The following is a 17,450-nucleotide window of genomic DNA, read 5'->3' on the forward strand; positions in this document are numbered from 1 at the left end:
GATTCATTGCAGCCAGAAATGGTTGATGTTGCTCTGCTGTCATACAGTGTGTGAGACCATCAATGTCCTCACCATGAGAGCAAGGCATTTTATTCCCGGCTGCTAAGGCAGAGCGGACATAAGCAAGCTCCTCTCGATGTCAAAGTCCTGTATTTCTGACCAGATAGTAGTAATGTGAAGTGTTGATTGAGATCAGTGTCAACACGTGACATTGTCTCCATCTGGGCATTATTAGCAGCCACTTTGCTGTCAGATAAAATCTGTTAAAGACAGTTGACAGGAGAGCCACAAGAGCTGTGCTTCATATAACTATACTCCAATATGTCTCCATTTGAGACAGTAAAACTAATCTAGATCAAGACTGGTATATGCTAAACTCTCTTTAGCATTCCTGCTGTGTGTGATGGTAGCAAATGCATACAGATATTCCATGAAATGGAAAACTGATTTGTGCACAAAGTGAGTTATTGTATCATCACTTTTCAAAGGAGCCAGAGTGCAAAACATCCTGTCGTGGAATGTGAAGGCCAAATGCACAAACCACAATCAGGCCAAAACACTCAAAAACAGCTGTCCAATTGTTTCAGAAAAATCTTCTTAAAAAGGTGTCCAATAAAGATCTGCAGGACTCAGAAGTCCAAGGAGCAAAATACTTTATTGTCGGCAATAAAAGAGAACATTTCAGATATGCACAAGGTACACACCTGAAGGATTCTGACCTACAGTGGTCTGTGTCCTGTCTTTTATACTATTCACCACACAAAGAAGAAGTAGCTGCCAAGACACTTGCTCACGAATCATAGGCTGCTCACGAATCATAGGCAAGTCCCAGGTAGCATGCACATGAATACCATCATATCTCTGCTCAATGCTCAACAGCAGCACTACACGAACGTTTCTCTGCTTATCAGTACTCTGCTTACATCACAACAGGATAGCTGACACATCTGTTTTACAAGTTATCACATGTCTGCATAGGAAAGGATTTAAACATCTGTTTCTCAAAGCATCATGTCTACATAGGAAAATATATATATGTCTGCGTAGGAAAAATTATACTACAATCCCCAGCTGTAAGGGCAGACTGGAAGAGGTTAAATCAAATATGGATTTATCATTGTTCAGACTGTATTCATAAATCAAATTTTTTATTTTAGACAAAGGAGACATAAAACTTTCATTGGCCTTGCACTTATGTCTTAAAACACGCTAAAAACCTGTCGATGGTTGGATAAGTCGAAAATTGAACATATGAAGCTGATAAAACCTGTTGCTAACATTTTTTATTGACATCTCATGTCAAAAGCTAAATATGTAGCTTCCGAGTATTTTATCCTGTCCCTCACCTGATAGACAGTTTTTTTCCCACTCTTGCAATTCCATGAAATAACTTTTTAAGCTGCTTAGCTATGGGTAATTATTAACATGACCTCCCTTTTCACCAACATCAGAAGGAATAACAAAGAAGGAAAATGAAGTACAGGCCCAACAAAAACTCCATAAGCAGGTATTTCCACTCCTTTTGCCTGATTAGACCTAGTTAGTTTGACTCACACTGTGCTTGAATGGCACCTGTGTGACTCACCTATTGCTTTTGTTGCAGCTTGTTACGGTTTAAGAATCAGGCTATAGCATGAGCAGAAGTACAATCAGCCGGAATAAGTGCAATCATGTGGGTGAGTGTGCAGAGCCTTTTAAGGATAATTCAGGATATTTTTTATCATGGACCCTTTTCTGCCATCATGAGATTTTAAATTCTATTGACTGTATTTTAGAGCTACTGTATTTGTAAGGTAGCTCTCAGTTGCCCACCTTTCACTCACAAAGGGCCAAAAACAAGGCTAAGGCCAGCCATGGAAACTACAGGTAACCATAGCAGCTGTAGTGATGCTTCAAGTTGCAGCGTGAGTTTACTCACAAACCTTATCAACCTGTGAGGTAAACTGACAAAATTATTATTTTTTTTAATTATACTACTCTGCCACAGTATCCATTTAACAAAAACTTAACATACATAATAAGACATAACACATGTAAAAAGTCTCAGTAAGAACATGTTCAAGACAAGTAAAAGTCAAGCAAAAAAACTAAACATCACAATACATCAAACCACATTCCTCTGTAATTGTTCAGGCATTCAGGTTATTGTTAACATGTGTTCTTAGTGGTCCTTTAAAACATGCCTTACTGGATGCCTAAGTGATCATAGTTGGTAACTTGTTGACTTCCAGTCTGTGCAGAGCCATGCAGAGAGCTTTATTTGTTCTAAGTGGAGGTTGTAGAGGCCCAATGACATATTTGAACAAAATGCCTAAATCCCAAAGTGACTGTAATGCAGAGGCCCAGGAAGCTAACACTTGTGTTAGTGGAAAAACATTCCAGTATGGAGGCTACTGCGAGCTGTGTCACAGAGCTATAACCAGCAATTAGTGACTACTCCGACTTAATCAACACCCTGAAAGCTGAGATGCTAACGGTGAAGAGGGCACTGTCGACTCTTAAAGAATGCTGAGAGGATCTAAACAGCAAATTAATTACTTAATTTTTGGCCAGCCTTCCTGAGGAGTCACTGGTCCTTGAGAAGCCCCTCTCCCAGACTGAGCACAATGTCGCCTCTGCAGTAAACACTCCAATCAGAACACACCACCATGGGCTGTCATGGAAATCGTGTTTGGTAGGGCCAGGCATAAATATTTGCTTTTTTGCTCTTAAGAGTTTTGGCTTTGGGCCAAATAATATTGCGTCCAAGTATTTCCCTCTATTCAAGACAAGACAAGGCTACCCCCCATCCCCACTACTTTTTGATGAAACCCTTGAAATTATACAAAGAAATAATGGTGGCCTGACTGTTACCAGAACAAGACAAATACACAAGGTTTCGCTGTATGCCGATGACCTTTTCCCTTACCTGTCTGACCCCATAACTCCATCCCAAACGCATTAAAAACCATTACAGAATTTGGAAAAAATATGAGGGTACAAAATAAACATGGCAAAGAGTGTAATTTTCAAAGCAAGCCAAATGCCATTTGAAACCTTTATGTACACAATCAGCAGAGATAAACGGACCTATGGGAGTGTGAGTAGCTCAACTGTAAAGAGACCTATTTTAATAGAATTTCAAAACAGCCCTCGCGCAGGCTCTGCGTGCTGTTTCCCTCCTCTTATTGACTCAGTATTTCAGCTTTGGACATGGGCATAGCTTCTATGATGGATCTTTACAGAGATGGCAGTTTTATAGCCCTTCAGCAACCAAAGACAGAATTTGGCATCCTGCAATCCAGTTTTTCCAGATACTTGAAGGCAAGTCTTTTCAAACAATATTTTTCTCCATCTCCTCAGAACCCACAGAATAGCTTGATAAATGATTGTTTAAGGGTGGACCCATCACAATGGGGAGCCATATATATCTGCATATCTACTTTACATCAGATAATTCATACAACAGTGGGGGTGTGGAATTAGGCTCAGATAAATCTGAAGCAACGTGGCAGAGAGCAGTTGGGTTCATGCAAAAATCATCAACATGCGTCAAACCTGGACTGCTACAATTTAAAGTAATTCCTAGGCTCCACTTATGCAACAGCAAGCTTGCCAAAATCTTAACATAAACAGACAAAAAGACTTCTGGGCAGGGGTCTTTGATACCAGCGTATGTGACACAAGGGTCCCATGGAACCCTATGACAGCCATAATTGGAGTGGCCCCAGAAGACTACAGCCATTATCATGCTGCGGTTGTGGCTTTCGTCATACTTCTTGCATGGTGTCATAGCTCAGATGAAAAAAGACCACACTGCCTTACCATAAACACTGAGTGAAGCACTTGATGATGCATGCTAAAGTATAGCAACTTAGACATGTCACTCAGGCCTCACTGAAAAGTTTTATTAAGAACTGGCAGCATTACTTCATGTTGAAAGAATCCCTGTTCATTTTATGTTTCACTGCAGGGCGTGGCTGACAGGTCAGGTTCAGCCGCCTCCTCTCCTGAGCACACCTGCTCGCAATTAGACAATCAAGGCTCACCTGCTGCCACAGTATAAAAGCACCAGCCCTGCATCCTGTATTTGTTGAATTGTCAGCTCATCTATGTGATCATGACTGACACTGGAAGAATCACTTAGCATAAATGCCTTCCTGACTCTTGTGCTTTTCTGTTCAGGTGCCAAACCGTCACCTGCTTCTGTCCATGCCCTGTCTATCTCTGCCTTGTGAGTTTACTGGATTTGGACCTTATTCACCCTGCAATCGACTGGCGACCGGTCCAGGGTGTACCCCGCCTCTCACCCGTTGACAGCTGGGATAGGCTCCAGCCCCCCTGCAACCCCGAAAGGGATAGGTGGTATAGAAAATGGATGGATGGATGGATGTTCCTCCCATGTTAGCTGCCCATTAAATGTGACAGTGGGAATTTTCCTCTTGTACCTGTTCACTATCTTTAAATGATCACAGCTGATTATCATTATCAGTGGCTTATCTGCCCCCCAAACATATGTTTACTCTTTGCTATGTTCAAAACAAGTCTGTTTCAATGCAGACTGTCTTTCATGCCTAGTTGATGCATAGGGCTGCACGGCGGTGCAGCAGGTAGTGCGCGTGCCTCACAGCAAGAAGGTTGCTGGTTCGATCCCCGGGTCAGGCGGGGCCTTTCTGTGTGAAGTTTGCATGTTCTTCTTGTGCATGCGTGGGTTCTCTCCGGGTACTCTGGCTTCCTCCCACAGACCAAAAACATGTTCATTAGGTCAACTGATGACTCTAAATTGTCCGTAGGTGTGAGCGTGAGTGTGAATGTTTGTTTGTCCTTGCATGTGGCCCTGCAATCGGCTGGCGACCGGTTCAGGGTGTACACCGCCTCTCGCCCACTGTAGCTGGGATAGGCTCCAGCCCCCCGCAACCCCGAAAGGGATAGGCGGTATCGATAATGGATGGATGGATGGATAGTTGATGCATAATGCAAAGCTGCAAATAGAGAAGCACTGTATTTATACAAAACATGAAGAAAAACATAAAGCATGACATTTGGAACTATTGAAAAGAGCCCAAGCAGCATTTAGGAGAGGCAAAACTACCACTAATGAAACACAGACTACACGTAGTGTGTGTGTGTGCGCGCGCGTGTGTAAAACGGTGCCTTTATCACTCTTAGTGGGCTTGTCCTTAAATATTAAGGAACAGATAGTAAAATACAATTACCCAAAATAAAATGCTAAGTATTTTAGGCACAGTACTTGTGCATAAGATGCTTAATACCGTTAATGTTGTTAATCAATGAGAGGCTGAGGAAGAGGGGAAGAGGGATCACTGAAATGTTTGTTGGCACGAGATAACTTCATCCACTGAGGCTGACCTGCTGTCTGTTGCCAGGGCAATCGTCCGTCCTTCACCGAGCATCATCTCTTGGTGTGTGTGGGCGGCACATTCCGGTCTCTGTGGCTCGTCAGCCACCCTGTGTTGGAGGCAGAGAGACCTTCTCACAGCCAGAGAGAAGCCCGAGGGAGCTAAAAGGAGAATTTGCAGCGGGGGAAGTACGTGAGTTGTTACTGTTGCCTATCGCACCTGACAAGTCTGAGAAATATTCACTGAGTGATTTTTAACCTGCCATCAGCAGATCTCATCATCATCATCGTCATCATGAGGAAGATCACCGGCAAACACTTGTTGTGCTTCCTCCTGCTCGTCTTCCCGCTGTCCTGGGCAGAGGACACGAAGAATGATGTGAGGAAGAGTGAGAATGACACAGGTGAGGATTCAGCCTTTTTAAATGATGCTTAAGATTCACGCTGAGGGCATTTCCTGTGTGTTGTGCCTCTAAAAAGACGTTTAAAGGCCACATGGTGAGCGCAAATTGTCCCGTTTGTCAAGGATCATAATGACTTGATAAAAGATGTGGCTTAACATAGACTGATGCGGCTGATCCATGTCACATAGTGCCTTTATAGAAATGCATTGTCTGCGATTAACCAAAGCATCCACGCTTGTTTTAAAAAATTAAAAAAAAAAAAAAAAAACTATTAAAAAATAGTAAATAAACGACTCTAAATTTGAAAGGAGGAGAGACAGTTTCTTGTAGGGGAACCTGCATCCCTTATTGCTCATATTTCGATATGTATTTAAAATGATTTTTTAATTTATTTATTTATTTTAAGTCTAAATCCTAAACAAAACCCTCACATATGGTTATGATTGCTAATCTGTCCACAGGAGGTTTTTTGCAAAGAAGCCTTTCACAATTCAATGTAAACATTTCTGAATCTGCTCAAACTCAAGTAAACAACGCCTATAATCTTAAATATGTTGAAATCTGTTGGTTTCCAGCTTTTAGTTTATATCATTTGAAGTGGTGTTACCAGAAAATAATGAAGAACTTTTATTCATGAAAAACATTTCAAAGTGTCCTCCATTTAAAATATTACATTTGTCCTTTAACCACTCTTCATTGTATTAAACCACTGTTCGTACATCTGTATGATTTTAGAGGTTTTGAAGTGAAAAGATTTTGAATCACTCATTGGGTAGCTGACAGATTGTCTCAGTGTTCTGATTATGAGTTTGTGAGTGCTTTAATTAAGGCAAACTGTGGCTTCATTTTGGTTTCTTTCAGTTTCCAGAGTTGAATCACACTGTGAGCAGGACACATGCAGAGTCAGTCACACTTAAAGGTCCAAAAAATTTTTTTTGACTGTAGAAATAACAAGTATACTACGTTTGGCTTGATGATAAAGATCACATTTTGTAAGCCTGCTTTAGTGCTGCAAACATTGTGATGTAAACATGTAAACATCATCAGAAATATCTTTAGCATTTATCTTCTGTCAATTTGTGCATTAGAATACCTGCCTGTCAATGCGATGATGACGTGATAACATGTTCCAGTCTGAAGACTGGCTGTTCTGTGCAGGGGAAAGCATGTGATTACAGTTGGACTAAGAATTGTTCACTTTAAAAGTAACAGAACACTATGTGGGAGGGTTGTTTGTCACTGACCTCCTGTAGTTTGGCAGGGCAGCGCAACATATCATCTTACGAGGCTGATGGAACAAACTTGTCATCAAACAGTTGGTGCACATCCAGTAGAGACAGAGTAAGAGTAGCATACATTTGGACTCACGTTTCTGGCCACATGGTGTTGGCAAATTCCATATTCACTCTCCTTTCAGATATGTTTTCAATCTCCACTGACCCCCGAAAGAAGTATCTGACTCTTCAGCTGCTAAATGCTCCACTATGTTCACCAGATAGTCAGATAGCTAAAAGGTACTTTAACGCTCCATAGAGCCGAATTATGCAGCACACCTGCAGCTTCTGATGCTAATTTTCTGTGGATTTGTCACTACGTGTGCCTTCTATTATATTATGCGTAATTAATACTGACACACCGTCATGAGTCATTCCCACACAGCTGATTTAAAGGGCTCAGCTCACGTGTTTCATTTGCGCTCACCATAGTGTGACTGATTTGGACACCAGCTCATTGTGCCAACCTCAGCACATTTTTGCTGTTTAGTGCAGCTTGGTCCACCTGACCATGACCCATGGGTGGTGACGGTTCGGCACAATATACACGAAGCTCTGCTTATTAAGTAATTGAGCCTGTGTGATTTAGTCAGTGGAGAGAACAGGCACACCAAACACATTCAATTAGGCAGAAAACAAATGTCACCAAGAGAGGTGTTTAAGATGTAAATGTGGACAGGATGGGAAAACATGAGGAGGCTTTTATATTACACTCAAGAAGGTGGTTCCACTGGAAATGCTATATTTCAAGTAGTCAAGTAGAGACATCTAAAAGGTGCAGATCGAAGTGTAGATGAGGCCATCAGCATAAGCAGGAGGAGAGATATGAAACAACACCAACCTGAACAGAGGTATATGTAATATAGTGGATATCTTAACATCTGGCCAAAGATTATTCCCAAGGTGTTGAGCTGGATTGGAAGGGAAGGCGCAGCAGCAATCAGTCATGAGGCAGACAGAAAGAAGTCAGAGCAAACAGTGAGTGTGCTGAAGGTGCCAGTGTCTGAAGCCTGGAGGGTGGACGTGTGGAGGAGGTGTGGAGCCAAATCACTTCCACTGGAACACCTACAGTCAAAGTTGTAAAGCTGTAAATAATATAACATCCCTGAAACACCTTGAATATTGATCAAGCTCACTATGCTTATAGGAACATACCAACACTTTTCAAAGCAAACATTCTAATAAATTCTGTCCGTCAGCGTTTATCTGTAGATCTGGCATGGTGAAATCATTGAGTGAAAAAAAAAAAGAAAACAAAACAAAAAAAAAACACTCCCCACGTACTGGATTGTACATATTGTTCTCAGTGCTGTTTGGCACAGTTTGATGTACAAAAGAAAACCATGATTTACATCGATTTCAAATGTGTGCAGTTGTCCTCAGTTTAAGATGATAGAAATATGGTATGGTAGAAATGCTCCTACTTCAGTGCAGTGAAGAAAAATCAAGCAACAGATAGACAACAGTGATGCCTGTCTGACAGTAACAATCATGTCAGAAGACAAATATTAATAAAGCTCCTCTTTAGCTCTCCTTCCTCCGTAGAAGAGTCCAGCTGACATTACATGACCATCACGTAATAACAACTGAGCAATCTTCCTCTGAGGAAGACTCAGTAACAGTATCTATCCCCAGCTATTAGTAAGACAAAGGAACTGCTTCAGCACACACTGCACTTCCCTGAACCCCATTTTCACCAATGGTGAGAAAGTCAAGCAGTTTCAAATACATTGGGGCCACACTGGACAATAAATCCAGTTTTGACCCACACACCACTGATGTTAAATGCTGCCTGCAAGGGCCATTTGCAGACTCAAAGCACCCTCTGTTGCCCCCCACCTTCTGTTACTGCTTCACAAAAGCATAATCCAGTCCATAATACTCTGCTGCTTCCTTTTTCTCTCCATGGTCTCCAACAAGAACAAGTCCTCCCATATTAAACACGTTGCTTCCAAAATCATTGGTCTCCCAACCCCCAGCCTCTCTCATCTCAAAAACACATCCATCACATCACCACATGACTGTAGACCCTAACACCCCCCCCCAACTTATGTTATATTCTACTCCCACATGGTCGCAGATACAGACACTAGCAGATGTTTTGTTCCATCTACTGTAATGGAGCTAAATTATACAGCTCGCTAAATGCAAGAACACACCATGTGTTGTGTACAAAAGTATTTATGTTGAATGTAAATGCAAAAAATAATCAAAGCAGACTGTCTGCAGCCGTGCTATCAGCTCTGTGAGGCTGTGCTGAGACACAGTGGTGCTTTGAGCCAAATACTTCCATCAGCATGTTAACATGCTCACAGTAACAATGCTAACAGTGGATGATAAATGTTGACCTGATGATGATGATCACCAAAATGATTGCAATTCATACTCTGAGCACCATGGATATCTGTATCAAATTTCATGACAATCCATTCAATCTTTTACTCTAAAACACAAAAGTGAACCTGCTGGGGGTGCTAGAGAAAACCTCAGGGGATCACCAGAGTTATTAGGGTTTATTGTCTGGGAATGCAGATCCTTCCACTTGTTTGGACCAAAGTGGTGGGCCGACTGACTGACAGACCGACGTTACTATCCATAGAGCCACTCATTATATCCGTACAGAGTTGACCAGTATCACAAAACATCATTTGGGGGAAAAAAAAGAAAAAAAAAAAAAAAAGAAAGAAATAGAGGAGCTGTCAACTGGAATTTCAACCCTTTGAACATACTGAAAAATGGACGACCCCTTTAGTTCTCCCAAAACCTTTGAGATTTAAGTAAACACTGTTACTGACTTATTCCTGGTGTCATCCAACAAGAATTCAAAGGAGGAGATGTAGGCTTCCAGGTGTACAGTAATAAATTCAACAAGCTGGCAAGTAGTAGTAAGTAAATACATTTTATCCACCTGTTTCTCTCCTAATATTTGATGGTGCTGGTAATTCTTCCCAGTAGTTACATAAGGATGGACATAACCTAAACATTTGCAAACATCTTTTTAACAGAAGTATAGAAAGCACAGACTAAAATTACTCAGATGAGGCTTCACGAAGGTCAGCCCACCTCCTGACGGAACAGCTGATCTCTCTGAAGATTCCTCTACATGGAGTCTTTGTAGACAGCACCAGCATGCCAAGTTCTCCACCATTAACCACTAATGAGCCTGAAACGGACCAAAGCGTTACACCCCTCCTTGTGGGTGGTCAACCCATATAGCAATGACTCCATTTTGGCCTGACCCCAACCTGACTGCATGGATGCTCACCACTCAGACTGTGGCTCCAGGAGGGGGTCCCACCTTCCTCATTTCATTTGAAGTTCATGAGTCCATTTGTGTTTGATTCATAGGGGTTCTAGGAGCTGCTGTACCCGACAACACAGTCCACAAGTCCACATGTCCATATCCCTGTTCCTTCACATTGAAAGTAGCCTGATGAAGTGGTGTGGACATTTAATCGGGGTGTTGAGGTATTCCAGGCACATCTGACTGGCAGACAAGCCAGGAGCAGACCAAGAAGACCAATATATAGTCTTTAATATGAGTACAAGTAATACATATTACTCTTCAGTGGTAAATCCTGCGTCCAATCAAGTGCTGACCTGACAGGACAAATGGGAAAATAAACAAGAAGCAGCAGTGGTATAGGTCTGACGAGAATGTGGTGAGGTTTTGCTTTTCTTGGCCGGGGAAACTGAAGCGACGTCCAATGAAGAAAAGTACAGAGACCACCAATGTTTATTGAGCGTCTTTATAAAAAATAAACAATGATTCTTCCATTGTGTCCAACTCTAGTTTGGAGCCAAGTGAAGACCAGACGACTGTTTGCGAGGCGAAAGATTTCTCCTTCACAGGAGAGTCACATTCCTGTAAGCTTCTCTCTCTTTTTCCTCTTCAGTACGGCATGCTTTTAAATGCTTGAAATTACAGGTGTAATCAAACCCCCAGGTCAATCCAAACCCCTTAAATTTCCTTAGAAGGAGCTTCAAAAATGGAAAAACAAATGCAGTCAATTTCAGTACACTCTGTACACTCAGGGATCGAACCACCGACCTTCTGATTGGCAGACGACCTGAGCGTCCGTCCCTTTGACCCCTTTCTTGGTCCCCACTTACACAAATATCCGGTTCTTTAGCTGCCAAATACATTTTACTGCCAAATGTTCACCAGCTAGATACTAACTTTGTCTGTCTGCTGTTTTGTGCTGGTGTGTACAGCGGGTTCGTCCTCACATAATCACTGAAAACAGCTGCCGGCTGTCTTAAAACAACACTAATGTGAGCAGTGAGAATCAAAATTGTTTGTGGGTTCATCACTAGGAGCGAGCCCTTTCACATTACACATAATTATTTGACCCTTTGTGTATATGAAAATATTGTCAGGAGGCGCAAGGGTCCATGGGGAATTTAACAATTTTTCCATTTTGTGATGAGACGTTTCAGGTATATACTCTCCAAGTAAATTCTCTTCGTGCTGTTTCAGAGACACAATTTAAACCTGATGACCCCGGCACGTCGCTGCGGCCGCCTGATGGAAAACTGCTCTTCTCACATGCCATGCTGCGACCCCTGCGCCTCCTGCCGCTGTCGGCTTTTCAACACTATCTGTCACTGCTGGAGAATGAACCCCCTGTGCTTAAAGAAGACGTAGATGAAGCAGAAACACACGCACTGCTTTCTGCCCTGTGGGGTTTTGTATTTTACAGCATAGGTGCAGTTTCAAGAATATTATTACTCTTCAGCATAAAGTCGAAACATTTGGCAAATCATGAAAGATTAGAAAGACATGAAAGGTTAAAGGTGAAAGTGCTTTCCAATGTCTGTGGCTTCAATACTTCAGTGATGGAAGGAAAGATGGGGGTGAAAGTGAACCCTGTGTTTGACATAAGCAAATACTGACAGAAATGTCCACAAAAATATATCCAACATAGAGTATGTAGGTGTAACAAAGGATGAATAATATGCTTTTTTATGTATGTTGACATTCATGTATAAATGTGTGTTGTGCCTTGGGTATTTCCTGCTCTGCAGCTGCTTCTCTGTCTTTATCGTCTCTGTTCTCCTGCCATAAACCTGTTGGAAACCATAATAGCCAAACAAATTACATCGGAGCATACATTTCTTTATTAAAAACTAACCTCCCTACAGTCTAAATGTAGAAAAAATAAAGCTAAATCATGTGCTTTGAATCATCAACACTTAAGGTTTTTCCGTTCTAGTTTCACATCATGGCTTTGGGAACAGATATATTGGCATTACATCTGAAATTATGAGTCAAAATTTGTTTCTATTTTTGCTATTGAATAAATGCATTGCCTATGTTGTCCTTGTGGTTTTGTTCTTTTCCTTTTTTGTGTGGAAATGTCCTGAAATGCTTAAATCTATAAAAATAACATATACTGTACTGTATGTGGATTTAATGTCAGTTGCAATTTAATTTAATGAGATTTATTGGCCCACAAAGACAGTACTTATATTGCCAAGGCAAACAAATGTTAACAGTGATAATAGCAATAGTAGATATTTTTGGGATTATAGGATTTGTGGGAGGAAGCAACACCTCGTTTAGGAAAGATGAAACATGGGATCAAAACAAAGCTAAAAACAAGCAGCTGTGTGTGACAGCTTAAATGGAAAGCAGAACAATCATAACCCTATCTGTTGGAGGCCAAGTGTGCATCCATTAAGTGCATGCCAAGACATGTTATTCAGTTTGAATCCAAAGTAAAGCAGTTTTGCATCTATTGTCTAGTATCTTCTTTTGTGGTGGAAAGTGAACTAACTGTTATGTTTATAATAATTGATTTCATGCAGGGGGCTGCATGGTGGTGCAGCAGGTAGTGCGCGTGCCTCACAGCATAGCCGTAGGTTCGATTCCCGGGTCGGGCCTTTCTGTGTGAAGTTTGCATGTTCTTCCCGTGCATGCGTGGGTTCTCTGCGGGCACTCCGGCTTCCTCCCACAGACCAAAAACAGTGTGAGTGTGAATGGTTGTGTTTGTGTCCTGCGATCGGCTGGCGACCGGTCCAGGGTGTACCCTGCCTCTTGCCCGTTGACAGCCGAGATAGGCTCTGGCCCCCGCGACCCCGAAAGGGATAAGCGGCATAGAAAATGGATGGATGGATGGATGGATTTCATGCAGGTCATCATATGTTCAGTATATCCTCAAAAGTTGGGAACATAAAGGAATCGAGGACAGCAAAGAAAAAGCCTAAAGAGCATTTCACTAATGTGTCTGCGATGAGCACACCATATAAGTCCATAGACCTGAGCACATGTACTGTCTCTGATTATGTCAGCTTGTGCTGTCAAATGAAAAACAGTCATGCATGTAGGGAGGATGGATCAGTGATTTTTTATTGCAAAATAAATTTGTGTTCAAGGAACATTATAAAGGTCAACAATGTTATCTATTTCTTTGATAAACGACCAGATCAGTCTTCTGCTCCCTTAGACTCAGACTTGTTCTCATAGATTTATATAACGTATAAGATAACATTGATCGGACGTTTTCTCCTGCATGATACCCAACCAAAGAGCATCATTTGATTTATATACTGGGTACAGAGTACGCCAAAAAATGAAGAAAGAAAATGAGCAGTTAACCTGCATACACAGATTAAATGTGCTCGAGGGCAGGAACAAAGACACAAGCACATTATGGGCAGCTATGGAATGTCTTGGTGTCAAAGAGGAAGGGAAAATAGCTGCATGAATGTTAGTCAGAGAGAGAAAATGCAGAAGTCGCTGCAAAAGAAACAAAGAGAGATAGAGAGGGACATCACTTTAACTGCCATCAGGCTTGTTGAGAGCCCGTTTGGCATCATGGCAGAGCTCAGTTTCAATGTGGATCACGGCTATCTGGAGGGTCTGGTTAGAGGAATGAAGGCCGGGATTCTGACTCACACTGACTATCACAATCTGGCCCAGTGCGACACACTTGAGGGTAAGAATATTGTATCACATTATTGTCTTTGATTGAGCTACAGCATGCAGCTTCTCCCTTTTTTAAAATTCTTGTGCATGTGTGTGTGGGTGTCTCAAAGGTAGCTGCAGCAGAGCACTGACAGGGATTATTTGATCTGTTTCTTCACCTGGACCACAGTTTCCAAGGAAATTAACTAAACTTACTTTCCAAGAAAAAGGTATTCCCATCTGAGAGACAGGAAGTCAGTGAGGATGAAGACAAATGAGATGTTAGGTTTAAAAATAGCCATGTGTGAGTTATATACTGTATCATGATTCACCTCTTCCTGGGTTTTTGTAACAGCAACCTAAGAGGAAGTGCCTGTAGAGATAACTGAGATACCTATGAGGAACTGGAGTCAACCTGAGACCAAAAGAGGAGTTGAGTGTAAAACCTTTAGACAATGTTTTTTCTCTCCTCAGACATGAAACTGCACCTACAGAGTACAGATTATGGTAAGATGCTGACCTCCGCTGAAGAGGACCTGACTGTGTCTCTCGTGGACAGCAAGTTGAGGGAGAACCTGGTGACTGAATTCAGCTGCCTTCGCTCCAACGCCCTGCCTCCACTATCTACCTTCCTTGACTATATAACGTACGACATGACACCACATGTGCTGAATTCTGAATTACACAAAGCTCAAAGGATGAGCAAATAAGCACATTACTTATTTATTTCCTGTAGTTATCAAACCATTCAACATTTTGTCTTGGTGATCTTTGTGAGAAAACTTTAGTTCTTTTTCTAACATCATTTGCTGTGTGATGGGAAAAGTCTCTGTGGGAATCATCTCTGTGTGACCAAATACATAAGCTTAAATAACACCATGTCTGTCAGTCACAGAGAGGACAAAGTGTGCTGGGGCTATGTCCCCTCAAATTACCACAGTAGATCAACCCTTCTCATATCATTCCTGTTTTCCTGAGCCTGTTTACACCTGTCATTAACGTGTGTCTTGGGTGAATAGTACTAATTACAAGTGTAAACGACCACCAGGACCCATTGTTATCCGATCACTCAAATCACTTGCTGAGGTGATCTGGGACGCATGTGACCACATATGCCTTCTGATGCGTCCCCAACAAGCACATAAAAAGATCACACCTCATTACCGCAGGATGTGGTGGTTGTTTTAGTGACAGCGTGCCAACCCTTGAAAAACAGATAAGTGGGATGTAACATACAGTGCCATCCAGACAAATAAATGTACATCTATTTAACCTGTTCTCTTTGTTGCCGTAGCTACAGCTACATGATCGACAATGTGGTGATGCTGATCACCGGGGCCCTGAAACAGAGAGATGTGGCAGAGCTGCTCCCACGGTGTCACCCAATGGGAGCTTTCGACCAAATGGCAGCAGTGGGCATTGCTCGCACCCCGACGGAGCTCTACTCAGCCATCCTGGTGGACACACCGCTGGGTAGATTCCTAAAATAATCTGTGTTTAATCCTCAGAGACGATAAGCGTTAGTATTGTACTAATACCCTTTCAGTCACAGTCATTGAAGTCACTAGAGGTAATTAACCATCAACAGTTTACAGTGAAATGGTGAGGACGAAACACCAAAGGAAAGGCAAATGGACCAATGGAAAGGCAAAAAAAAAAAAAAGACAGATCCATCCATTCATCCATCCATTTTCTATGCCACTTATCCCTTTTGGGGTCGCGGGGAAAAAGACAGATGAAAATAAAAAATACTCATGTTCAACTAACTAAGTCAACATTTTTGACTTATTATCTTAGAATTTCAACTTTTATGTCGAAATTTTGAGGCTTACCTGCATGTTTTTATTAAATATGTGGTTCTTTAAGCTTGGTAACTACTTGAACAGCTAATTAGTAAACTAACTTGTTTATGGTAACTCATGAGCTAACTGCTAAACATGTTAGCCAGTCGGTGTAGTGCTATTTGGTCACAGTAGCTCTCCAGCCTTCTTTCTACTTGCCTTATCCTGGGCTGTTTACTCTCCTCCTCACCCTTTCAGTCTGTAAAGAGCTACTCAAAAGAGACAAAACGCTATCTGAATTAGTGAGCTTGCTAATTGATAGCAACATAGCTAATAAGCTATGATAGTCCTCAGCTCTCCATTCCCACAAGACAATTTGTGCCAATCCACCAACCACAGCTATTCCGTCAGGATGAGTAGATTTTGTGGTGAAATTTAGTAAATCAGAATTTTGATTTACGATATGTGTTTTTAATTTGTGTTTATAATTTGAGCTTCCATATCAATATTTGTCCTACATGTTGAAGCAAGATGACAAAGTCAGTCTTACTGATGCCCTCTGTGTCATGGTGTCATAGCTCAGTTTTTCCAGGATGCTGTGTCTGAGTCCAACCTGGATGAGATGGAAGCTGAGATCCTCAGGAACAAACTCTACAAGGTGACTACAGGATGACATAAGACTTGCATAACTACCGTAATTTACCTTGATATCTTGGTCAGTGTGTGTGTGTGTGTGTGTGTGTGTGTGTGTGTTCATGTAGATTCTGGACTGTACAACTTACTACTGTGTCACATGTGTTATACAATCCATGCTCATGCATGTTACATCAGCAGGCACTTCTAATCTTTATGGTTGTTTCAGGCATATTTAGAGTCTTTCCACTCTTTCTGCAAGAACATTGGTGGTGCCACAAAAGACATAATGTGTCCTGTCCTGGAGGTACGTCACAGTTTCCACTGCATGTGCTGGATGCGTTCATGTAAGGTACAAAAGACTTTTTGGTGAAAATACTGTCTGTGTATGTGTGCTGTAGTTTGAGGCAGACAGACGGGCCTTCATCATCACGGTGAACTCCTTCGGGACAGATCTCAGCGGTGCAGACAGGAGTGCGTTGTATCCATCTTGTGGGAAACTTTACCCTGAAGGTCTGCGATTGCTGGCCAAGGCTGAGGACCACGAACAGGTCAAAGCTGTGGCCGACTGTTATCCAGTGAGTGTGATCTCATCTCTAATGAGAGCTGCTGTCTTGTTACTGCAGTTGATTTAATATCAGACATATGGTTAACTTTAACCTAAACCTCCCTGCAGGAGTATAAACTCATTTTTCAAGACCCTGAGCCAGCATCAGATTTTAAGACTCTGGAGGACAGATTCTTTGAACAAGAGGTAATATGGCCTTAATGTAAGAGTACACTGACCCATGAGCTGATGCTGCTCTCAGTTAGCTTTCTTACATTTCTGCAGAGCTGAACCAGAAAACAGTAAATGTATGCATGCACATGTAAATCTGTCTTTTGTCTCTCTGAGCGGCATCAGCTCCCATCCTTTATGTTTTCACAGGTGAAGCTGAACACACTTGCTTTCCTGCAGCAGTTCCACTTCGGAGTATTTTACTCCTACATCAAACTGAAGGAGCAGGAGAGTCGCAACATCGTCTGGATCTCTGAGTGTGTCACACAGAGACAGAAGTCCAAGATACACAACTACATACCCATCTTCCCAGGAACAAATTAACTGAGCAA

The 17,450-nt window shown here is 41.9% G+C and overlaps 2 protein-coding genes across 3 annotated transcripts; both read left to right on the plus strand.

Moving 5' to 3' along the window:
* The first annotated feature begins 5,425 nt into the window (after window positions 1-5,425).
* asip2b (agouti signaling protein, nonagouti homolog (mouse) 2b) lies at window positions 5,426-12,756 on the plus strand. Of its 2 annotated transcripts, none has more exons than XM_070974664.1 (4): window positions 5,426-5,527; window positions 5,611-5,742; window positions 10,810-10,883; window positions 11,497-12,756. In XM_070974664.1, the coding sequence occupies exons 2-4, from the start codon at window positions 5,634-5,636 to the stop codon at window positions 11,662-11,664; spliced, it is 351 nt and encodes a 116-aa protein (XP_070830765.1). In that variant the 5' UTR covers window positions 5,426-5,527; window positions 5,611-5,633; the 3' UTR covers window positions 11,665-12,756. The 2 variants fall into 2 exon arrangements, with proteins under 2 accessions (XP_070830765.1, XP_070830764.1); XM_070974663.1 differs by having other exon boundaries at window positions 5,440-5,527; window positions 5,608-5,742; window positions 11,497-12,342.
* A 1,080-nt stretch (window positions 12,757-13,836) lies between these two features.
* On the plus strand, window positions 13,837-17,442 carry LOC139339400 (V-type proton ATPase subunit d 1-like). Its single transcript, XM_070974995.1, has 8 exons — window positions 13,837-13,957; window positions 14,401-14,572; window positions 15,221-15,399; window positions 16,286-16,365; window positions 16,570-16,647; window positions 16,742-16,918; window positions 17,017-17,094; window positions 17,269-17,442. The coding sequence occupies exons 1-8, from the start codon at window positions 13,837-13,839 to the stop codon at window positions 17,440-17,442; spliced, it is 1,059 nt and encodes a 352-aa protein (XP_070831096.1).
* Window positions 17,443-17,450: the final 8 nt, after the last annotated feature.

Source organism: Chaetodon trifascialis, chromosome 11 (genome assembly GCF_039877785.1).
Source record: "Chaetodon trifascialis isolate fChaTrf1 chromosome 11, fChaTrf1.hap1, whole genome shotgun sequence".
NCBI lineage: Eukaryota > Metazoa > Chordata > Actinopteri > Chaetodontiformes > Chaetodontidae > Chaetodon > Chaetodon trifascialis.